The sequence below is a fragment of the Polypterus senegalus genome, chromosome 2, assembly GCF_016835505.1.
Source record: "Polypterus senegalus isolate Bchr_013 chromosome 2, ASM1683550v1, whole genome shotgun sequence".
NCBI classification, from domain to species: Eukaryota; Metazoa; Chordata; class Cladistia; order Polypteriformes; family Polypteridae; genus Polypterus; species Polypterus senegalus.
In genome coordinates, this window is record NC_053155.1 from 120,072,138 (window position 1) to 120,097,779 (window position 25,642).

The following is a 25,642-nucleotide window of genomic DNA, read 5'->3' on the forward strand; positions in this document are numbered from 1 at the left end:
ATGCAAAAAGAAATTATTTTAATGTTGCGTTAATATAATTTAATTTTTCGTTTTATTTACTATGTTTTATTATTCATTAGTATTTAAAATAGACAGTTGTAGTGAAATACTCAAGTAAATGATTTTCTATCTATAATAACAAAGGACCAAACTGTCTTCCTCTCACACCGTACATACTGTTCTATATACCATCTCTTCAAATACAAGAAACTTTCTCTAATGGAGGGGCACCCGGACGCCCTTTGTGTGGCTCAGCCACAAGATAGCAGGTGCCTATGACCGGCCTCCAGGGTTGGAATGCGAAACGAGGAGGGGACAGAGCACACTAGTACTGTATATGTAAATGAAAACAAATAAATGAAAACAAATAAATGCAGACACACACACATAGTATATACACAGGATAAATAGACAGGCATAGATTAAAATATATTGATTTCACTAGCTTCTAGTTTCAATCAAAAAAATACAAAAAAAAAAGTGCAAAATATAATCAGAATTTAGCACTACTTCAGTAACACATACATATATAATTTAAAGTGGAAACAGAAGGAAACTGTAAACTTACTTGAAACTGACATTGTTAACATCCCATTGCCAAAAGCAGACAGTTCCATCAGCCCCAGTAGAAACTATGTACCTCATAGAGCTTCTGACCATTGGACAAAACTACAAATATAAGCAACAAGTTTTTTAAGCAGTGAAACAAATTTCCCCCCAAAGAATGAATCATATTTTTTATTTCTAATCTAATTCCATAATAGGATAAAAGTGGCAACTGCAAAAGATTTTTTTTGCCTTTTAAGAGAAAAATTTGAAATAGGTATGATTTCTGCAATCCCACACTGAAGTAGCCCTGAATTGTACAGATATATAAAATAATGGGATAAGCCTCGATTTGTATAAAACACAATTTTTACTTTATATTTAGTTTTACTTGACAGATGTACGATGGATCTGGGCAAAAAGCAATCAAATATTACTCCTGTATAAATACAGTAGATTGACAAATAAAAAATAAATTGAATTGTTATTTCTTAGAATTCTGGAATGTACTATACAAAATCTACATCACCACTAAAGCAATCTATAAAAATTAGCAACCAAAGAAGTTGCAAAAAGTATCAGAGCTGCAGCCTCCCATCAGTTCTAATTACTACTTACAATAAAGAACTGGCAGCAGTTTTGGAAGCACTTGCAGCCACTGCGCTACATGATATTTTATGATCAAACATGATTTCTGTTCTTTGCACAGTACATGACACTACTTGTCTGCAGAAAGACAGACACAGTAGTGTCTAGGACAGATAAGTACTACTGCCATGGGAAAAAAAATCCCACTTGCCAACAATGAATTTGTGATGATGAAAAAAAAAGACCAAGCTTCATCAGGCAAACAAAATAATATAGCAAAAATAAAAGTCTAACCAGTTTACTGATCTTTACCAAAAATATAGGAAAGCTATCAGTGGAAGCTTGAAAAGAAATCAAAGAAAGCAAGCAAGAAAACATGTCAAATTACCTGCAGAGAAGTAATAGAACCTGTATGTCCTTGTAAAACTGCGACAGGAGCACAGGTACGCAAACACCAGACTCTAATCACTTTGTCACAACTGCCTGCTGCAATTAATGTGTTCTCGAAGTTCACTGCAAGGTCCGAAATTTCAGCTGAATGTCCACGTAGAGTTGAGAGCAATCGTCCATCAAATGAGGACCAAATCTTTACCAAGCAATCATCTGCACCCTGGAAAAAAAAAATATCTTGACATGTGAAATTCAGTTCATTAAATTGCTACAGACTCAAATTCATGATGGAGTCCTAATACAATCCAGCAAAAATGTTTTAACTGAACACAGGTCCAAAAGTTGTAATTTATTTTATACTTACAGTAAATATTCTTTGTCCTGTTCGATCAAAAGCAATGCAGTATACAGCTGAAAGATGTCCCAGAATTCGTTTGTGCATTTTTATGTGCTGGTAGTTACTCACAGGATAAATGAAACTAAAACACTGTATGCCTGTCAGCTGTCTTGCATGATACACTTCAACTGAAAGATAAAGTAATGTATAAGATTATCTAAAATGCATATTAACAATCTACTAAAAGTCAATGGTTGTCTACAGTGTGCCGTCTAAGGAAAAAATTTGTAATAACCTAAAACAAACATTACTAAAAAGTAATATCAAACTTTTAGCAACTAACAGGAAGTCAAAATAAAACAAATTGTTTTCAAAACACTATGCAGAAGAGATTACTCATGTACTTGTTATATTTTACAAGTAAAGCCACTTGTAAGTATACTAACTAATCAAAGACAGCTGCCTCATTGACCTACCCAAATGTCAGCATAGGTTGGTAAAATTTGTGTCAGTCTTCAGTAATAGTTACATAGGGATGTTTTTAAATAACAAACACACACTGAAGTGAGTGAAATGTTAGCTCTGGTCTTTATGTGCTTTCTGTTCTTGTGTAAAATCTATATATATAATTCACTAAGGCAAGACAACCATGGAAAGCACGCCGGATGGTATGTGAGACTTTTAAAATGTATCGTGTCATTACGATCGGGAATATGCAACGCTTGAATATAAAAGCACCACGAATGCATCTGTATGTCGGCATTTTGCTTCACCACATCGATCCATTCATCAAACATCAAAGTGCGCACATTCATCCCGTAGGATCTGCATAGAGGCTTTCTGTCACATGTAGATAGTTCCCGAACGTAAATGACACAATACATTTTAAAAGTCTCACATATCATCTTGTGTGTCGTCTTTTTTATTTTTTTATTTTTGCAATTTAACAACAGCAACATAATGTATAGCGCTGTATTTGAGCCACTGAGAAAAAAATAAAGGACACGGTGAAAACGTGTATTTTGTGGTTAAAGTGGAAATTTCGGCTTTAATCTCGAAATGTACACTTTAACCTCGTAGTTTACTTTATCATTAAAGCAGACCATCATAAACGTCATCCCAGTTTTTAATCGCTACGAGCTTCTTGGACCTGGCAGCAGCAGAAAGCAGCAATAGATCACCACACAGAACAAATTAAATGTATGATATTCCAACTCTCTGCACATTTAGAATCTTTAGATTTATACTTGATATCACTTTCATGATGGAATGCATTAAAGTGTGTATGTTACATTTTACATATAATTTCGTTTAAATAATGAATACTGTTAATTACACACATGGGGGTGTCACGGTGGTGGAGCAATAGCACTGCTGTCTCGCAGGGAGTTATGTTGCTGGTATTTCCGGCTTGTATTCCACACTGTGCTCCAGTTTCCTTCCAAAGATATGCAGATTTGGGGATTTGGTGCCGCTAAAATGACGCTAGTGTATGTGTGTGCTTGTATTCACCTTGCGATGAGCTGAGGCCTCGTCAACGGACTGTTTCTCACTCATGCTCAATGCTTGCTGGAATGGACACATCCCTGGATTGATGGATTTAATCAATAAACATAATTTTCAGAGATATTACGGTAAGGTGTCATCAGAATTTAATGAGTGTTCTCTGTGTTGTGAATTGCCTAGAAGCCAAACATGTTCTCACCGTGATAATATCTCGCACTGCCACCTGGTGGATTCCTCCAGATTTACGTAAAGTACGTACGCAAGTATGAACACTACAATGCTTGCGTAGCAGGAGCGTCCGCTGCAGCATGCGTCGCGTCGTGTGAAGTATAACTCCGGCCTTAGATGCTCCTGCACTTTGTACACACCCCCCTCCCACCTCGCTACCACCTTGGTCGGGTGTCTTGGTGGATTATATATAGAAAGGCAGCCAAAACCGCACAGAGCAATGAAAAGTCTACATGAGTCACAGGTGCATCTGGACTGTACAAAGACGACAACGACTCAAGTGACGAGTTGGAGGTGGGCACATGAGCAGGCAGTGTATACTGAACGAGAAATCAGCAGACTAGCATGACGGAGGGAGCGGAGTGGACATCCTTCTCCTCTCCTCCCGTTCCACCCTCCACTCCTGAGCGCCGCACGGACGATTGTGTGTTGGTTTGTTCTGTGCATTGGTTAAAACCCAATGAAGGAAGCAGTCTTTAAAAGCCAATAAGCCCTGTGCCTCTGTTTCATTACCGTCTCACCTGCTTCACCAATGCAGGCCCTGCAACAGTCGAGACGCTCTCTCGGCAGCTGACCTTCTCTGTGCCTGACCGGTTCACACAGAGGCACCATATGACCAGGCGGTGTGTATGCTTCAAGAACGAGGGTGGACGCGACAGGACTATCTAAAAAGAGACATGTTTGTCACGGATGTAAATCGCTGTATGCAGCGTGTAAAACACTGTATTGTATGTTGCCCTCTCCAGAGTTGCATCTTTTCATTCACCTACAGTCGTATACACAATGAAGTGAGCAGTCTTTAAAAACCAAGTTTTTGGTTACAACGCACGACTGCGTGCACCATAGCAAACTGTTTTACACGCTACATACAGCAATTCACATCCGCAACAAACATGCATCTTCTTAGATACTCCTGCACTTTGTACACACCTCCCTCCCACCTCGCTGCTACCGTGGTCTGGTGTCTTGGTGGATTATATATAGAAAGGCAGCCAAAACCGCACAGAGCAATGAAAAGTCTATGTGTTACGTCCTCATAGGTGGCGCAGTGGTAGTGCTGCTGCTTTGCAGTAAGGAGACTGTGGAAGATTGTTGGTTTGCTTCCCAGGTCCTCCCTGTGTGGATAGCGCTTTGAGTACTGAGAAAAGCGCTATATAAATGTAATGAATTATTATTATTATTATTATTATTATTACGTGAGTCACAGCTGCATCTGGACTGTACAAAGAAGACAACGACTTGAGTGACGAGTTGGAGGTGGGCACATGAGCAGGCAGTGCATACTGGACAAGAAATCAGCAGACTAGCATGATGGAGGGAGCGAGTGGACATTCTTCTCCTCTCCTTCCGTTCCACCCTCCGCACCTGAGCGCCGCACGGATTGTGTGTTGGTTCGTTCCGTGCATTGTTACAATGTTGCTTTTCTTGCTGATTTATTACATTACCGATTTTTCAAATGTTCATTTTCTCCCTGTGCTTAAAAATTATTAAAAAACTGGCCTGATTATGCAGCGTATGGTATGCCGCGGGTTGGCTAGTATGACTAATTACAAGTACAAGCACTGTCATATTAAAATCAGGTACTCCAGCACAATGTAAACTAGGACCATCTCTAGAACCTTAACTTAAAGGACCACTTTAAAATTCAGTTACAATTAATTTAGAAATATACATTAACACAAACACAACTTAAAATCACATGACTCATTTGGCTGCAGTGCTTGCAAGCTTCTGTGATAATTTGCTTGCTCTTGTTCTGAAGTTCATCCCTACATGGAATGTAAATCTTGCCTAAAGTATAACAAAGTCTCACAAACATAAGAAAAAAGTAGAGGGGTGTAAAGCATTTTCCCTTCTCTATAGTAAATTAACATATCATCTTTAATCAGTATTTGAGAACTTAACATTGTTCAACAAGTTCTGCTTGTGTATGAAAATTTCTAATTCATTAAGAAAACAGAATGGCAACATACATTTCTCTAAGCTCAAAAGCTTTAAATGCATTTTTGTATATATTCAAAAAAAATCTTTTACATGTGAAAATTGTAATCTCAGTTTATTAATGACACTACTGTAAATAATAAGTTATGGTCTCACAAGAACTTACTCTGAGTCAGATCTAGGTGACCTCTATATTATCAAACATAAAGGAGTATAGTATTGTCTAGTCTGAATATGGAGACTGTTGATACACCCAACATTCATTTCCACAAATGAAAAAGATTTTAGTTTAACTAAGTAAAACATTTCCCTCATTAGGTGTAATACATTAACAAAAATTACTAAGAAATATGATTTCAATGTTAACTTCAAATAAAAAGGAAACACCACATTGCAATACATTACAGAACATAATGGCAATAGGTTATAAAACAAAAATAAATACATTATTGTATAGGGACCTGAGAATTGTGATAATATTGTCCGACGGGCTCCATGGTAATTCCCATACTTATTACATACTATTCTATAACATCAAAATATCTGTATATATGACATTTATAGTTACATACGTTTCACCCAATTATCTAAACCTGGAATTTGCATATTTGCAAATATGACTGAATTATTTCAGTTTTAGGTATTCAAATGTCATAGCAAATAAATGCATATAATAAACTTATTTAACCAAAAGAAAATAAGATTTCAAACAAAAGAATTTCTTAATAGCAATATCTCACCTGCACCAATATCCTGCAATTAAAACTGCAGGTGCAGGTAAAACCTGAATTTCATAATTAAGAAAATTTTTAAATTAAAAAATACATTGCTTTTTTACCAATATTAGGTGAGTTCTTGAAGTGCTGCATCACCACAGGTCTCCCATTACAGAGCACTGCAAATTCTGAACCCTTCCGTAGACCATTCTTACAATCTTTTGAAACAGAAGAGAATAAATGCCATAAATATTTTAAACAAAGGCTTCACACTTACTGCACACAAGTTAGGAATAAGTATTAAACAGAGAACAATGCTTAGCTTACACTCATATTTTTTTAAACAAGTGAGAGTATATTATAAGAACAAGGATGAAGGTGATCAAATTAATACTGCCACAGGTCAGGGAAATACAGATTTAAAATGCACTGTTTAGAATATTATTTTTCCCAAAATTACAAGAATGCACTGATACCTGTGCTATTTTTTTAGTCAGATGACATGTACTGTATTCAGCAGCATTTTTAGATTGTGTGCGTTGCAAAGTTCATAATGGTTTTCTAATTTTGCTGTATCTAAATGTTCTTCATAATATAGCCACGCTTATAAATTCCCTTTTAAGCTATAGTGTGGTTTTCCTAAGAATCAAAAACCATTCTTTAATAAGTAGATGACTGACTCTGAATGGCCAATTTATCAAAATACTTTTCCTTTTCTTTCATACATTGTTATAGGAATCCATGTCACTCTGGTGGTTCTGTTAGACCCAGCTTAATTGTCTGTAGAGACTGATGTAATTTTAAAGCCACTGTATTGATGGAAAGCCAAGGTATAAAAAGGAGTGATAAAATATGTTTTAAAAGTATTTTTATTCTACTTTTGTAAGTTGTCACATAGACCTGAATCTTGTTTTATAAGCAAACTGTATTAGGCAGTTTGACAGCACAGTAGTCAAAAAGGACTTGATAGTGGAGCTCCTTTTCAAGTTAGAAAATATACCTAAATCAAGGTATTTGTAGAGGGGCAGCTAAAAACAGCATCACTGATGTTGAAAATACTCCTAAAATTATATCCATCCATCCATCCTCCCTGTTCTGCTTATCCGAGATCAGGTCGCGGGGGCAGCAGCTTGAGCAGAAATGCCCAGACTTCCCTCTCCTCGGCCACTTCTAGCTTTTCCAGGAGAACCCCAAGGCGTTCCCAGGCCAGCCGAGAGACATAGTTCCTCCAGCGTGTCCTGGGCCTCCTCCCAGTTGGATGTGCCCGGAACACCTCACCAGGGAGGCGTCCAGGAGGCATCCTGATCAGATGCCCGAGCCACCTTATCTGACTCCTCTCGATGCCCCTCCCGGATGACTGAGCTTCTCACCTTATCTTTAAGGGAAAGCCCAGACAGCCTGCGGAAGAAACTCATTTCAGCCGCTTGTATTCATGATCTCGTTCTTTCGGTCACTACCAACAGCTCATGACCACAGGGGAGGGTAGGAACATAGATCGACTGGTAAATTGAGAGCTCTGCCTTACGGCTCAGCTCCTTTTTCACCATGACAGACCGATACAGAGCTCGCATCACTGTGGATGCCGCACCGATCCGCACGTCGATCTCACGCTCCATTCTTACCTCACTCATGAACAAGACCCCGAGATACTTGAACTCCTCCACTTGGGGCAGGATCTCGCTCCCAACCCTGAGAGGGCACTCCACCCTTTTCTGGCTGAGGACCATGGTCTCAAATTTGGAGGTGCTGATTCCCATCCCAACCACTTCTCACTCAGCTGTGAACCGATCCAGAGAGAGCTGAAGATCAAGGTCTGATGAAGCAAACAGGACAACATCATCTGCAAAAAGCAGTGACCCAGTCCTGAGTCCACCAAACTGGACCCCCTCAACACCGTGGCTGCACCTAAAATTCTGTCCGTAAAAGTTATGAACATAACTGGTGACAAAGGGCAGCCCTGGCGAAGTCCAATTTTCACTGGAGACGGGTTCGACTTACTGCCGGCAATGCGGACCAAGCTCTGACACCAGTTGTAAAGGAACCGAACAGCCCTTATCAGGGGGTCCAGTACACCATACTCCCGGAGCAACCCCCACAGGATTCCCCGAGGGACACGGTCGAACGCCTTTTCCAAGTCAACAAAACACATGTAGACTGGTTGGGCAAACTCCCATGCACCATCCAGGATCGTATCAAGGATGTAGAGCTGGTCCACTGTTCCACAACTAGGACAACAACCACACTGATCCTCATGAATCTGAGGTTCGACTATCTGATGGACCCTCCTCTCCAGGACCCCCAAATAGACTTTTCCAGGGAGGCTGAGGAGTCTGATCCCTCCGTAGTTGGAACACACCCTCCGGTCCCCCTTCTTAAAGAAGGGGACCACCACCCCGGTCTGCCAATCCAGAAGCACCATCCCCGATGTCCATGCAATGTTCCATAGGCGTGTCAACCAGTCCTACAACATCCAGAGCCTTGAGGAACTCCGGGCGTATCTCATCCACCCCCGAGGCCCTGCCACCAAGGAGTTTTTTGACCACCTCGGTGACCTCAGTCCCAGAAATGGGGGAGCCCACCTCCGAGTCCCCAGGCTCTGCTTCTTCATTGGAAGGCATGTTAGTGGGGTTGAGGAGGTCTTCGAAGTACTCCCCCCACCGACCCACAATGTTCCGAGTCGAAGTCAGCAGGGCACCATCCCCACCATATACATTGTTGACACTGCGCTGCTTCCCCCTCCTGAGACACCAGATGGTGGACCAGAATCTCCTCGAAGCCGTCCAAAAGTTGTTCTCCATGGCCTCCCCAAACTCGTCCCATGCCTGAGTTTTTGCCTCAGCAATCACCGAAGCCGCATTCTGCTTGGCCTGCTGGTACCTATTAGCTGCCTCCAGAGTAACACAGGACAAAAGGGTCTTGCAGAACTCTTTCTTCAGCTTGATGGCATCCCTCACCGCCGGTGACCACCAACGGGTTTGGGGATTGCTGCCACAACAGGCACGACCACCTTACAGCCACAGCTCCGGTCAGCCGCCTCAACAATAGAGGCACGGAACATGGCCCATTCGGACTCAATGTCCCCCACCTCCCTCGGGACGTGGTTGAAGTTCTGCCGGAGCTGGGAGTTGAAGCTACTTCTGACAGGGGACTTTGCCAGACGTTCCCAGCAGACCCTCACAATACGTTTGGGCCTGCCAGGCCTGACCGGCATCCTCCCCCACCATCGAAGCCAACTCACCACCAGGTAGTGATCAGTTGACAGCTCCGCCCCTCTCTTCACCCGAGTGTCCAAGACATGTGGCCGAAGTCCGACGACACGACCACAAAGTCGATCATCGAACTGAGGCCTAGGGTGCCCTGGTGCCAAGTGCACATATGAACACCCCTATGGTTGAACATGGTGTTCGTTATGGACAATCCGTGACTATAAAATTATATTAAACTTGTTATTATGAAACAGTAATTTTATAACTGTCAAGTGCATGGCTGCACTCAAGTCCTAATCTGGGATCCTGAGGTGGTTTGTCATGTGGTGGGTGTGGCAACACAATGTATCAGCACATGCTCCTCCTCAAGTGGCAGAGATACCACTAATGACAATTTAGAAACCACAGTTTAATGTATATACTTAATACTGGATGACCATTATAGTCAAATGAATATAAACCTGAATTACACAAGCAGTTGTCTCCATTTCTACCTTTACTTTGTCAATTTTAAATATTACTATGAATCTTGCTCATTGTTTATAGAAACAAGTATATGTGTCTTCTGCATAGCAATGTATACATTTTACTAAGTGTAGTTTTCAAGATTTTTTTTTGCATATTTACTTAATTTTAAATTTTTTTTATATAAAATCATTGCTTGTTAATAGGCACAAATGCTGACATTACACTTGAATGAATTGAAATATACAAATGTACCTGCACTTTGTCACTATACTAAGAAATACCATCTACAGAAAGTGAATACAAATAACAAATAACTACTACCAGGGGCAAGACCACAGAGCTGTCAAAAGACACCAGAGACAAAATTGTGGACCTCCAAATGGCTGGAAAGGGCTACGGGGCAATTGCCAAGCAGCTTGGTGAAAATAGATCAACTGTTGAAGCAATTGTCAGAAAATGGAAGAGGCTAAAGACGACTGTCAGTCTCCCTCAAACTGGGTGCAAGATCTCACCTTGTGAGGTATCACAGATAAGAAAAATGAGGAATCCGCCCAGAACTACACGGGAGGAGCTGGTCAATGACATGAAGAGAGCTGGGACCGCAGTTTCAAAGGTCACTATCGGTAGAACACTATGTCATGGTTTCAAATCATGCATTGCACGGAAGGCTCCCCTGTTCAAGTCATCACATGTCCAGGCCCGTCTGAAGTTTGCTAATGACCATCTGGATGATCCAGAGGAGGCATGGGAGAAAGTCACGTGGTCAGATGAGACCAAAATAGAACTTTTTGTTCTAAACTTCACTCACCGTGTTTGGAGGAAAAAGAAGGAGGAGTTGCATCCCAAGAACACCATCCCTACTGTGAAGCATGGGGGTGGAAACATCATGATTTGGGGGTGCTTTTCTGCGAAGGAGACAGGACGACAGCACTGTATTAAGGAGAGGATGAATGGGGCCATGTTTTGTGAGATTTTGAGCAACAACCTCCTTCACTCAGTCAGAGCACTGAAGATGGGCCGTGGCTGGATCTTCCAACATGACAATGACCCGAAGCACACAGCCAGGATAACCAAGGAGTGGCTCCGTAAGAAGCACATCAAGGTTCTGAAGTGGCCTAGCCAGTCTCCAGACCTAAATCCAATCGAAAGTCTTTGGAGGGAGCTGAAACTCTCGTGTTGCTCAGCACCAGCCCCAGAACCTGACAGATCTAGAGATCTGTATGGAGGAGTGGGCAAAAATCCCTGTTGCAGTGTGTGTAAACCTGGTCAAGAACTCTGTAAACAAAGGCTTCTGTACCAAATATTAACACTGATTTTCTCAGGTGTTCAAATACTTATGTGCAGCAGTGCAATACAAATAAATTCTGTACAAATCATAAAATGTGATTTCCTGAATTTTTTTTTACATTCTGTCTCTCACAGTGGGAATGCACCTACAATGTGAATTTCAGACCCCTCCATGATTTCTAAGTGGGAGAACTTGCAAAATCACAGGGTGTTCAAATAATTATGTTCCTCACTGTATGTGCATTTCAATAAAAATGTAAAAAAAACTGAGATGTTCTTTTTGACTGGTAGTGTAACTTTCACAAGGAGCCATGGCCTCTCCAAGCAAAATAAGGCAAACAATAGGAAGCATGCTCAGACCAAGCCCACTCATACACATTCATACATACTCTAGAAATGCCAATCTCTAGAAATGTCAAAAAGACAGTCATCTCCAAAGGTAAACCCACGAAACAGAACAGTGTTTCATATGTCTGTTTCTCTAAAGAATATAAAATACTGTAGAATCAAAATAAAATTTTGTAGTTACCTCACTGAAACTTGCCCAATAACATTAGCAATTATTGAGGGGATAGAGGTCACTTTCCTATCTAATTCAGGTCTTGCAGACAGACAAGGGGGTGGCCTTTATGCAGCACTCACAGTGGAAGAAACTTGGCAAAGACAAAGGAAAGGGGTAAACTGTATATAGTAGTCCCAGAACCATGTAGCCCATCGCTGGAGGTTCCCAGGTGTTAAGTATTGCAGGATGTGAAGATAATACAAGGTTAACAGGATAAGGTATTTTTAGGTGCACTTCTTGTCCATCTATTAACAAAGAACAAAGAGGCTTGTACACCGATCAGCCACAACACTAAAACCACCTGCCTAATACAGTGTAGTCGCCTCTCGTGTTCCAAAAACTATCTCTGATCTGTCGATGCACGGATTCCACAAGACCTCTAAATGTGTCTTTGTATTATCTGGAACCAAGATGTTAGCAACAAATCCTTTAAATCAGGGAAGTGTGGGGCCCCAATGGATAATGCATGTTTTTTCAAGGACATCCCACAGATCTTGTATTAGATTCATATCTGGGGAAATTGAAGCTATGTCATCACCTTGAACTCTTTATCATGTTCCTCAAATCATTCTAGAACAATTTTTGCAGTATGCTAGAGAGCATTAACCTGCTGAAAAAGGCCACTACCGTCAGGCAATCACCACTGCCATGAAGGAATGCACATGGTCTGCAACAGTCACTAAATTAACATTCACAAGAATGCCAGGACCCAAAGTTTCCCAGCAAAACACTGCTCAGAGCACTACACTGCCTCCACCCGATTCCCCTTTTCCCATATTGCACCCTGCTCCCTACTCTTCTTCAGATAAACAGACATGCACCTGGTCATCCACATGACCTTAAAAAAAAAAACCCACATGATTCATCAAACCATACCACCTTCTTCCATTGTTCCATGGCCTACTTTCAGCAGCTGCCTGGAGTCAGCATGGGCACTCTAACTGGAGTGTGGCTACATAGCCCCACATGTAGCAAGCTCTGATGTACTATGTGTTCTATGACTCTTTTCTATGGTAGCGTTGTTTTTCAGCAATTTGGGCAACAGTAGTTCATCTGTGGGATCAGACCGGATGGGCTAGCCTTCACTCATCACACGTATCAATAGGACTTGAGAGTCTATGAAACTGTCACCAGTTCATCAGTTGTTTTTCCTTGAATCACTTTTGGTAGGCATTAACCTCTGCATACCTGGAACACCCCACAAGACCTGCTGTTTTGGAGATTCCCGTCTTCTATCCATCACACTTTGCCCTTGTCAAAGTCGTTCAGATCTTTATGCTTGGCCATTTTACTTGCTTCCAACACAACAAAAACTGATAGCTCACTTGCTGCCTAATATATCCCACCCCCTGACATGTGCCAGTGTAAAGAGATTATCAATGTTATTCACTTCACCTGTCAGCGGTTTTAATGTTGTGGCTGATCGGTGTATAGTACTTAACATGAAGAAGGAATACCCAAGTATGGTTAAAGTATATAACTGTTCGATAAAACAGAAAGATATACTTAGATTATTACAATTGAATAGTTACTACATTCAGCATTTTCATTTGCAAAACACAAAGTCTCTCAATTTATATAAAGAAGAAGGGAAGTTACACTATATTTTCTGACCTCCTGAAGCAAAAAAAAGAGCACAGCTGAGAGGAAAAAAATATAAATGGCTGCAATTAAAGTAGTTGAGCATACACAAACAATTTCATCTGGGTATTGTATTTGTGCACACAGAGAATCATTTTTGAGAATGGATTTGTTTTAAAGTGCAACAATCATTTGGTACAGTGCACAAAGTCAGAAACATTTCATGATTAACAAATGCACTGTGAGAAAAGCGTAAAAATATCAGTAACAGCATAAGAATACAGTGCATCCGTAAAGTATTCACAGCGCATCACTTTTTCCACATTTTATGTTAAAGCCTTATTCCAAAATGGATTAAATTCATTTTTTCCTCAGAATTCTACACACAACACCCCATAATGACAATGTGAAAAAAGTTTACTTGAGATTTTTGCAAATTTATTAAAAATAAAAAAATTGACAAAGCACATGTACATAAGTATTCACAGCCTTTGCCATGAAGCTCAAAATTGAGCGCAGGTGCATCCTGTTTCCCCTGATCATCCTTGAGATGTGTCTGCAGCTTAACTGGAGTCCACCTATGGTAAATTCAGTAGATTGGACATGATTTGGAAAGGCACACATGTCTATATAAGGTCCCACAGTTGACAGTTCATGTCAGAGCATAAACCAAGCATGAAGTGAAAGGAATTGTCTGTAGACCTCCAAGACAGGATTGTCTCGAGGCACAAATCTGGGGAAGGTTACAGAAACATTTCTGCTGCTTTGAAGGTCCCAATGAGCACAGTGTCCTCCATCATCCGTAAGTGGAAAAAGTTTGAAACCACCAGGACTCTTCCTAGAGCTGGCCGGCCATCTAAATTGAGCGATCGCGTTAGAAGGGCCTTAGTCAGAACCCGATGGTCACTCTGTCAGAGCTCCAGAGGTCCTCTGTGGAGAGAGGAGAACCTTCCAGAAGGACAACCATCTCTGCAGCTATCCACCAATCAGGCCTGTATGGCAGAGTGGCCAGATGACAGCCACTCCTTAGTAAAAGGCACATGGCAGCCTGCCTGGAGTTTGCCAAAAGGCACCTGAAGGACTCTCAGACCATGAGAAACAAAATTCTCTGGTCTGATGAGACAAAGATTGAACTCTTTGGTGTGAATGCCAGGCGTCACGTTTGGAGGAATCCAGGCACCGCTCATCACCAGGCCAATACCATCCCTACAGTGAAGCATGGTGGCGGCAGCATCATGCTGTGGGGATGTTTATCAGCGGCAGGAACTGGGAGACTGGGAGTACAAACATAATAATAAAAAGTTCCAATATACCATGTTTAAATATAAATTTATTTTTAATATGAATATTAAAATCTTAACTTTTGCATAATTTGACTCTGCAACACTCATTAGGACAAGCTAAGTATAAGTAAAGTGGTCATAAAGTCAAAATCTTCATGAAAATTTGTAGTATTGTTTAAGATGTTTTAAATGATAGATTTAAAAGAGTTCATAGTTATCTAAACAGACATGCCAGTAAATTGCACAAAGCAAACAAGCAATCAGCAGATACCATACCTTTAGGTTTATCCAGTAAGCATTGCCACCCGGTTCCAAGCAAAGACTGGACTCCAGATATACCCGTGTGATTCTTCTCCAGAAGTGGTCCAATTTGTTTACAAAATTTGTAATAGATGATCAGCGGCCACATGCTTGCTAGCACAAACCTAAACAAATCATACAAAATAATTTCAAAATATACAATAGGCGAAATTATATATAAACTAAAACAATTATTTTTTACAATTATGATTTAAAACTAAAGGAACATTTTATTTAAGTGAGGTGCTAGTATTTCTGTAGTTTGAAATGGATTTGAAACCAATAGTCATAGTAAGACATTAAACGCATGAAAGACTGAAAACAAACTGCGTAGAAACAAATACATTTCAGGTTGTATCTCTCTGCCAACTTTCACTCCATCAAGCCCACTGTGCTGCAAGCCATTAACCAACCAACAAGATGCTACATTCAGTTTTCATATAGTGTGGGTGTACATACATAAAACATAACATTTTTGCCAACATCAAAAGACAATTTGTAGCGGTGCCTTGTTGTCCAAAAGTACCCAGAGCATATTACTGCACTTATATTGTAACTAGCAGAATACCCGCGCTTAGCAGCGGAGAAGTAGTGTGTTAAAGAAGTTATGAAAAAGAAAAGCAAACATTTTAAAAATAACATAACATGATTGTCAATATACAGTAATTGTTTTATGAGTGTTATTGAATGTTGCTGTCATCAAGGATTTGATTATCATTATTTGTTTCAATCAGGGTCGTATTTGTACGATGTGTTGTGTTCAAGTTACATTCCGTGTTTGTCAATCGCTGTAAAGATAAGGTTTCATTCATCGATTAGTTTCTTACTGCATCAATAAACAGCTCGTCTTCCTCTTTATCTGAGATGTGACAAACTGCATGCACGGGTTTTTTTACACTGTCTTCCTTTAGCATTCACTTTTTCCACCGTGTGCTTTGTTTCGCAGTAGCTGCACTTATGAATATGATTGTATGTATCAGACGCTTCATATTTTTTTGCTGCCTTCTCAATTGTGTAATTCGGTTTTTGTTCAGCACTCTTTGGAACTGTTGCTTTTGTCTGCGCATTCGCCAGTTCACATGAGCCGCTTGGTGTTCTTGCATCGAAGGTTCCCAACTGTGCTGGTGCCATCTCTTGTAATGTCAGCTAAGACCCGCACTTAAAAGTTTCTCTCGCAGTTTCAATGAGTTTGTGCCAAACACCACCCTGACCATCTCATCTTCCTCTGCATAAGCACAGTCCTTCACCCGTGAATATTTACCGGCAGTGTTTGTATTGGATTGCCACTGATGGACGGCCTTATATGGGCAGGCACTAAATTACAAACGCTAGTGGCAGCCTGTCTATGAACTTAATTTAATATAAACTTACGGTTCACACCATGCTTTGTTTCTGCAGTAGCTGTACTTATGAATATGCTTGTATGCATCATTTGCTTCATAATGTTTTTCTGCCTTCTCAATTGTGAAATGGCGTTTTGTGCTCATCGCTGTTTGGAGTTCTTCCTTGTTCTCTACGTACTTACGTAGGAGGCGTGATGATGTCACACGAAACTCCATTACAATCTCAACTCAACTCCATTACATTATATGGAGAAATATAGCTTCCAGTTATGACCCTTACGCTGGAATTTCTAAATGAAACCTGCCCATCTTTTGTAAGTAAGCTGTAAGGAATAAGCCTGCCAAATTTCAGCCTTCTACCTACACGGGAAGTTGGAGAATTAGTGATGAGTCAGTGAGTGAGTGAGTGAGTGAGGGCTTTGCCTTTTATTAGTATAGATAAGGGCACTTGGTAAGAAGGAAGATGTTTTTCATTAATCATAAGCAGTGACATTCCAATAATGCATAACACATATGTTAGCATTTTGCTAAACCACTGAGCAGCATGTTAAAACTGCCATGCAGCACTTACCCAGCGCCACGGCATTTAATAGGGGACCTATCCTCCCTGATAGTTGATTGAATGTAAGCAAGTTTTGCATAACATTTTGCTTAAAACAAATTATACTACTGAAGCCCTGAAATGCTATAGGCAGACAATTAAGAGGTGGTACACACAAAATACAGTGGGGTAGCATCCTTACTCTGAGGCTCTACACAGACAGTGTTATCTACAGGTGTAGTAAATAAAAATTGAAGCAAGTTTCAAACCAGATGACTATCTCTGTACCTCTAGCTAGTCTACAGAAGTAAAGAAACAAGTTAACCTACATGTTCATTGTAAAATAAAGCATGTTACAGAAAGAAAAAGAAATTGCATCATAATCAGATCATTCTTTACATCGGTGCTTCTCAAACTTTAGGGTTCCATGACCCAGTTTTCCCTTTTCAAATTCATGACCCACTATCGCAAAGTGCGAACCATCTCTCATTGGAAGTTACACGATCAGTAGAGCATGCTCCTGACAAAACAAGTATGATTAGAAGAGTGGAGAAACATTTCACAGTGGAACTGTGACTCGCGACATGCCGGCAGTCCAACCTGCCGAAGGCCAGCCCTCATGGGACGGGCCGCTACGCCCTAGGTGCTTCAGCTGGTGGTGGGGCAGTGTGATAGAACTGATTCCGCCAAGGATGCCTGGAGGAAGGAGGAACCGGGTGAGCGGTCCTTGATCCCTGGGGACAGCGCTTCCGGGACACCAGGAAGCGCTGACAGATCAGGAATGGTTTATGCCCGGAGTGCTTCCAGGTGCAAGGGCAGCACTTCCGCCACACTGGGGAGTGCTGCCAGAAGTTCATCATTAGGCACCTGGAGCACATCCGCGGCAAGATAAAAGGGCCGCCTCACTCCAATCAGGGAGCCGGGTGGATATATATATGGTGTAGTCCACTCTGCTCATGCTCAACCACAGCCACACGAGTTGGTGTGAAGTCTACAGAAGATGTAAAAGCTAGGGTGCACTGGGTGAAATGGTATATGCTTACACTTCAATTTTTATTTCAGTGCTTGCAAGCCCCACACTCAACCCAAGCCCACAAACTTTACCCCAAGCTTTGTGGTACATGCATATTGTACGTTCACACAACAAGCTACCATACACTTGCCCGAGACCGGTTCCAGTCTCTCCCTCAATTGGTGCCACAGCTAAGTTATGAAAAAGAAAAGGGAACATTTTAAAAATAACATAACATGATTGTCAATATACAGTAATTGTTTTATGAGTGTTATTGAATGTTGCTGTCATCAAGGATTTGATTATCATTATTTGTTTCAATCAGGGTCGTATTTGTACGATGTGTTGTGTTCAAGTTACATTCCGTGTTTGTCAATCGTTGTAAAGATAAGGTTTCATTCATCGATTAGTTTCTTACTGCATCAATAAACAGCTCGTCTTCCTCTTTATCTGAGATGTGACAAACTGCATGCACGGGTTTTTTTTTTTTTTTTTTACACTGTCTTCCTTTAGCATTCACTTTTTCCACCGTGTGCTTTGTTTCCGCAGTAGCTGCACTTATGAATATGATTGTATGTATCAGACGCTTCATATTTTTTTGCTGCCTTCTCAATTGTGTAATTCGGTTTTTGTTCAGCACTCTTTGGAACTGTTGCTTTTTGTCTGCGCATTGCGTCAGTTCACATGAGCCGCTTGGTGTTCTTGCATCGAAGGTTCCCAACTGTGCTGGTGCCATCTCTTGTAATGTCAGCTAAGACCCGGCACTTAAAAGTTTCTCTCGCAGTTTCAATGAGTTTGTGCCAAACACCACCCTGACCATCTCATCTTCCTCTGCATAAGCACAGTCCTTCACCCGTGAATATTTACCGGCAGTGTTTGTATTGGATTGCCACTGATGGACGGCCTTATATGGGCAGGCACTAAATTACAAACGCTAGTGGCAGCCTGTCTATGAACTTAATTTAATATAAACTTACGGTTCACACCATGCTTTGTTTCTGCAGTAGCTGTACTTATGAATATGCTTGTATGCATCATTTGCTTCATAATGTTTTTCTGCCTTCTCAATTGTGAAATGGCGTTTTGTGCTCATCGCTGTTTGGAGTTCTTCCTTGTTCTCTACGTACTTACGTAGGAGGCGTGATGATGTCACACGAAACTCCATTACAATCTCCAACTCAACTCCATTACATTATATGGAGAAATATAGCTTCCAGTTATGACCCTTACGCGTGGAATTTCTAAATGAAACCTGCCCATCTTTTGTAAGTAAGCTGTAAGGAATAAGCCTGCCAAATTTCAGCCTTCTACCTACACGGGAAGTTGGAGAATTAGTGATGAGTCAGTGAGTGAGTGAGTGAGTGAGGGCTTTGCCTTTTATTAGTATAGATAAGGGCACTTGGTAAGAAGGAAGATGTTTTTCATTAATCATAAGCAGTGACATTCCAATAATGCATAACACATATGTTAGCATTTTGCGCCGCAAACCACTGAGCAGCATGTTAAAACTGCCATGCAGCACTTACCCAGCGCCACGGCATTTAATAGGGGACCTATCCTCCCTGATAGTTGATTGAATGTAAGCAAGTTTTGCATAACATTTTGCTTAAAACAAATTATACTACTGAAGCCCTGAAATGCTATAGGCAGACAATTAAGAGGTGGTACACACAAAATACAGTGGGGTAGCATCCTTACTCTGAGGCTCTACAAAGACAGTGTTATCTACAGGTGTAGTAAATAAAAATTGAAGCAAGTTTCAATCCAGATGACTATCTCTGTACCTCTAGCTAGTCTACAGAAGTAAAGAAACAAGTTAACCTACATGTTCATTGTAAAATAAAGCATGTTACAGAAAGAAAAAGAAATTGCATCATAATCAGATCATTCTTTACATCGGTGCTTCTCAAACTTTAGGGTTCCATGACCCAGTTTTCCCTTTTCAAATTCATGACCCACTATCGGCAAAGTGCGAACCATCTCTCATTGGAAGTTACACGATCAGTAGAGCATGCTCCTGACAAAACAAGTATGATTAGAAGAGTGGAGAAACATTTCACAGTGGAACTGTGACTCGCGACATGCCGGCAGTCCAACCTGCCGAAGGCCAGCCCTCATGGGACGGGCCGCTACGCCCTAGGTGCTTCAGCTGGTTGTGGGGCAGTGTGATAGAACTGATTCCGCCAAGGATGCCTGGAGGAAGGAGGAACCGGGTGAGCGGTCCTTGATCCCTGGGGGACAGCGCTTCCGGGACACCAGGAAGCGCTGACAGATCAGGAATGGTTTATGCCCGGAGTGCTTCCAGGTGCAAGGGCAGCACTTCCGCCACACTGGGGAGTGCTGCCAGAAGTTCATCATTAGGCACCTGGAGCACATCCGTGGCAAGATAAAAGGGCCCGCCTCACTCCAATCAGGGAGCCGGGTGGATATATATATGGTGTAGTCCACTCTGCTCATGCTCAACCACAGCCACACGAGTTGGTGTGAAGTCTACAGAAGATGTAAAAGCTAGGGTGCACTGGGTGAAATGGTATATGCTTACACTTCAATTTTTATTTCAGTGCTTGCAAGCCCCACACTCAACCCAAGCCCACAAACTTTACCCCAAGCTTTGTGGTACATGCATATTGTACGTTCACACAACAAGCTACCATACACTTGCCCGAGACCGGTTCCAGTCTCTCCCCCTCAATTGGTGCCACAGCTGCACTTGACTACAAGTTCGCCTAGGGCAAGGTACAACCTATCCAGCCCACTTAACTGATGTCTCTGCAAGTTCACTAATACAGTAAAACTGTTAGGAAATATTCGGGTTGTTTTTTTGTCCCAAAGACAACCCACAGCTAAAAATAATAATAATCTAACTTCTCTGTCTATGCACAATGCAAACTCAACAGCTTAAACAACACTCTTGCTACCAGCAAAATAAATGTACACCGAGCATGCACAGAACAGCTTTGGAGCATGTTTCAAGGTTGTGTGGTTCAATATAACACTGGGTGTACATGCATGCTTTCAAAACAAAAATGTTACCTCTGTATCAATTAGTAACACAAGATGGAGAAATACACCCTGCTAATAGAAAATAGAATTTGTAAATTATTGGCACCGACAAAATTAATGAAATACGTAAACTTTGCAAGTGGCACACTGAAGCAAAGTGTGGCAACACAAGCAACCTTTTTGTACACCTCAAGAGCAGCCATACTAGTATATAAAGCAAGTGTCTGAAAAGAGAAGCTAGACCTTCTTTTGACACGCAGCAAGATAAAATTAAAATGAACGTAAAGTGAGTTTGCAATCATCAAGTAATTTGCCAGTGGACACCTGTATGATTAAAAACAACAAACATGTGGATGAAATTACAAATGCTGTAGCAGAGCAGATTGCTAAGGAAATACTTCCCATTTATATCGTGTAAATTTAGAGATTTAAAAGCCTACTCAAACGCTAGACCCCAGGCAAGCATCATTTACTTCACCAAAGTAGCGCGCCACAAAAGAATGAACAAAGTAAGCAAAAAAGTCCACTCAGATATTAGATCAATTGGCTATTTTGCAAACAGAACAAATCTAGTCAATCCACACATCTGAACCATATACTGCATAAGCACTACATTAATAAGAACTGTAAACAAGTTCTTACAAACCTCATATCTGGGGGAGTAAACTCTTTGTAATGGGATAGAAATTTGATATTTCTTTTCAAAAACACATGGCCTCTGAACAATATCACTTTAAATATATTAAAAAAAAAAAAACAGCTGAAAACATGTTTTTTAAATTTACAATTTAAAATTCATTGGATAGTGATTTGAGAAACTGTAATGACGTGACCTAGATTAGATGCTTCTCCACCAATGACACGACTGTGAACTATTTTCAGAGTGGGGAAGATACAATTCTAAGTGAGAATAGAAAAAAAAAAGTAATTTGTCTTAACAAATATATTAATGTGTGTTTTCAATATTGTTAACCATGTACAAACATATCTTTGCTGGGTTTGATGCAGCTTCCCCCAAGCACAGAATCTGAGACAACACTGTACTGGTTTATTTCCTCATACATCTCCTAAGATGTTACTTTTTCTGCTACCTTCTGCTTTCTCTCTGGGATTAGGCAAGACATTTCATTAGGTAAGAAATAACATTTTGGCCGTTTTTAAAATTGTGCAATTTTCATGCAGAGAAATTTAATATGAGTCAACTTCATCAAAAAAAAAAAAAAAAACCCTCAAAACTCACAGTGCCTACTTTCCAAACCCTGTATGCACGACAGCATTCTCACTACCCTATCTCCTAGAAACTGGCTAACAGTAACTGGCTTAAACTGTCAAACTAAATCAGCTGAACTGAACTGTAATATCACATCTTTGAAACAGTTTTCCATAATTTTTTCATTTAGAGAAGTTCAATATGTTTTGATATTTTCATATTGCTATGCTTAACAACTAAAACACATGTTGACAGTTGGGTATTTTGATTAACACATACAGTATCACATTGCCCACTGCATCAAATAAAACAAGCTTCCAACAACCACACAAACCAGCTCATCAGTAAATATATGTTTGAGATTGTGCATGCAGTGATTTGTAAAGATATTTAATTTTAGGACAACATTTGACTGGCACAGTGGTTTTACATGTGCTTGATGGTTAAATACAAGGATGCCTTCAAATTAACCACACAACTAGGTAACTGCAATGCTGGTCTGCTTTATCTACCTCAAAAAACAAAAAAAAAAAAAACCACCTTTTTCACATGTGTAGGCTACCCCTTCGGCTGTAAACTTTAATATACACTGACTGCTGAGCAGCTTGCATACTCCCAAAAATCTGCTTACAATAGGCTGGTTTACTGGTGACTCTCCACAACTCAATTATAATCAACACAGAGTTTTAAGAAAATAAAGCTTGTAATTCCTTTTGTCAGAAGACTTTTTTTTTTACATTTAACTTCAGTTTGACTTCTCTATCTGTCATATAGTGAGAGCATTAGAGGCGGATGAATTAATACAAAGCCTTGGTGGGGGCACACTACTGTTGTGCTGATGGGAAACCGGCAAAGGTGATTTTGGCATATAGAGCAGAAGGCAGGGGATGACTGTTAGTGGTACATCACAATGTAGGAGAAAAGGATGATATCCAGAGGAGGGCCAAAGAAGACATGGTTGTAAGTGCGGTCAGACGATATGTAAAAGAATAGGGCTCAGCCTAAAAGATAACCATTTTCGGGTCTAGACAGGCTAAAACAGGGGGAACCCCAAAATGCTCGTCGCCATGCTTAACCAGTCATCAAAACGAATCAAATGGTGTATTATATGTGGTGGTTTTCTCATACCGATGAGTCAGGAGACGCCGGACCAAAAAAAAAAACACATTTGATTACTTATGCACAACTTATTTTGTCCCAAGAAGGATTTCCTAAGGAAGAGTCCGGAGAAAACACCTTAATAGCCAATGACTAAGCAGATCAAACTTCCTTACTCTACTATACAAGGCAGTACATGCAATTCTCAACATGCAATGCAAAATATAGCCATACGGAAGAAAGAAACAAGCCCAACCAATGAGAATACAGCTAACAACCTCCAAACAAGCCTAGTGGCGATGAATCCCACAATCCTATTGGTGGCACATGTCACTTGCTTGTCCGTAAAACCCAGCCCATTTAATTTTTTTCTCACCATTCTTTAAAACATCTGAAATAAATATAATCACCTTCAGCGCCACCAACACATTTTAATCCATATCCGACTTTCCGCAGAGATAATACAAATAAACAGAAACATTGAAGAAAAAAGATCCATAAATTATGTGTACTGCTTTAAAGACCTGTGAAGTGCGCGCTAGCCAAATTATAAGGCGGCTGTAAGAATAAAGCATTTAAATTACACTTCAATTAAACAAATAATTGAGCATATACATACCAATTCTTGATATGTGCGGTGATGTTCATTGCCTTCCCAGTCCAAACGTTTAGGTAGAATCTGAAAAATAATGCAAGAATGGGAATTACATTAACATATAGAAAACCCATCTCGAAATTTAGGAATGTGCAAACTGTGATGTCAAAAGAGTGAGACTGTGACATAAGGAGCGGTTTTAAAAATCGGTGGCAAAACAACCAGCCAGTAGTTTGCTGCCTGTGTGTGCGTGTCTGTCTCTCTCTCTCTTTCCAAACTAGGGCTATACGGACCTGATACTCCTCCAGCTCCCCCACCAGGACCTGTAACATGAAATAAAAACGTATTTGTTTGTATCATAGGTGTACAAGCAATATTCAGTAGGTAATACAAATTCTGTAATTGATTTCACAAATGAAAGCAAATGAACGGTAAGTGACAGCTCACCTCGTACGCTTTCCGACATGGGCCAGTCGATAAAAAGCGCGCTACTAAATAGTATAACTCTACAGAGGAGAAAAAAATAATGTTAAAATTGGGAATTTAAATAAACACAACTAATATCTAAATCTATTTTTGTGATTTTTTTGTTTTCTTTCTTACCCGATTCAAGGCGCGTTACATTCTGCTTTTTGGCCTTAATGTCGGCCATTAGCTTTGTGTGTATGTATATATATTGTATAGTAAATTATGAAATTTCGACTACCATTTATTTATTTATTTGCTGTTACACTCCTCCGACCCCCCTCCGCTGCAGCTCCAGCTCTTTATTCAGCCCCTTTTCGGTCGCCATTGAAGTGATGAGGCCTCGGCTTTAGTGGATACTTCCGCTGGAGACGCAAAAAGTAGGGGGTGGGGGTAGTGGAAAAAAAGTAATCCCCATTCGCCGTTATAAAAAGTAGACGTTTGGCTTTGTTTGCATAATCTTTCGCTTGAAAACGAATATACCTCAGTTTACATCACAACCTAGTCGCTAAAACTCGCGTCTGCCGTTTATTTAAGCAAAAATGCCAACGTGTTTGTCCGCGAAGTGGTTCGGCTTTCGGGGCGATGACGTCAGCGAAAAGTTCGGTATCTCTACGCCGCAGAGCTTTTGCGTGTATTGTTGTGTGGCGTGCGTGTTGAGTTAGTGGTATCGTGAGAGACAAATGTAGCCTACGGGAAGATAATATAGTTATTTGAATTGCCTTAAATGTAGGCAATGAATAAGAACTGTTATTATTTCCGTAGATATCTCTTTCCATTTAACTAATCTCAAGAAGATTGTGCGATTATTAAGTTATATTTATCGTCCTTCACACTGTTCATTTCTGCTGACCAACTAATCCACTTTCATAAATGTATTTAGTATATATGCATACCTGTTCGGAATGTATCAAATGCAGAAACATTTTGAGAGTAAAGTTAAAAAAAATGCTTTTTAAGGTAGTCTATGTTGACCTATATTTCTGCAGTTTCTGCTCTTGCCATGATCCATTAGCCTGTAAACAATACATTCATCCATTTTCTAAATCTGTATTTTATATTACTGTGCTGTGAGGCACTTTCTCCGTTTCAAAATACAAAGTCTAACTGAAGATTCAGTTTTATAATGTACTTGAATTTATATTTTAGTTCAGTTATCTTTGTATTGTTAATTGAAACTCTTGTAAAGTAAAGCAGTGTGAACAATTATTAACTTTAGAAAAGAGTACATAAAATATTTGCTAAAGTAAACCTGTGTTTACATTTATTGTTCAAGATTCAGTATTGCACAGGTGGATGTTAAAGAAAATCTTTTTAATACATTCAGTATGAATCATGTTTACATAACCAGCTTGCTCCAGTGTTCTGTGTCTCAACAGGCATAAAATAAAGGCAATTTTAGGAATGTGACTTGTGTTTAGTTAAAATTAATTTAC

General features: G+C 40.3%; 1 protein-coding gene across 1 annotated transcript in view; it reads right to left on the minus strand.

Annotated features, from left to right (window-relative positions):
• Positions 1-24,576, minus strand: part of LOC120523286 (bromodomain and WD repeat-containing protein 3-like) — a 146,445-nt gene extending 121,869 nt beyond the window's left edge. The window contains 10 exon segments of the mRNA XM_039744473.1: positions 569-669; positions 1,523-1,744; positions 1,889-2,049; positions 6,375-6,470; positions 14,916-15,018; positions 15,020-15,064; positions 23,766-23,825; positions 24,035-24,064; positions 24,189-24,247; positions 24,345-24,576. Coding sequence (XP_039600407.1) covers positions 569-669; positions 1,523-1,744; positions 1,889-2,049; positions 6,375-6,470; positions 14,916-15,018; positions 15,020-15,064; positions 23,766-23,825; positions 24,035-24,064; positions 24,189-24,247; positions 24,345-24,393 — 926 coding nt within the window. The 5' untranslated portion in view covers positions 24,394-24,576.
• Positions 24,577-25,642: the final 1,066 nt, after the last annotated feature.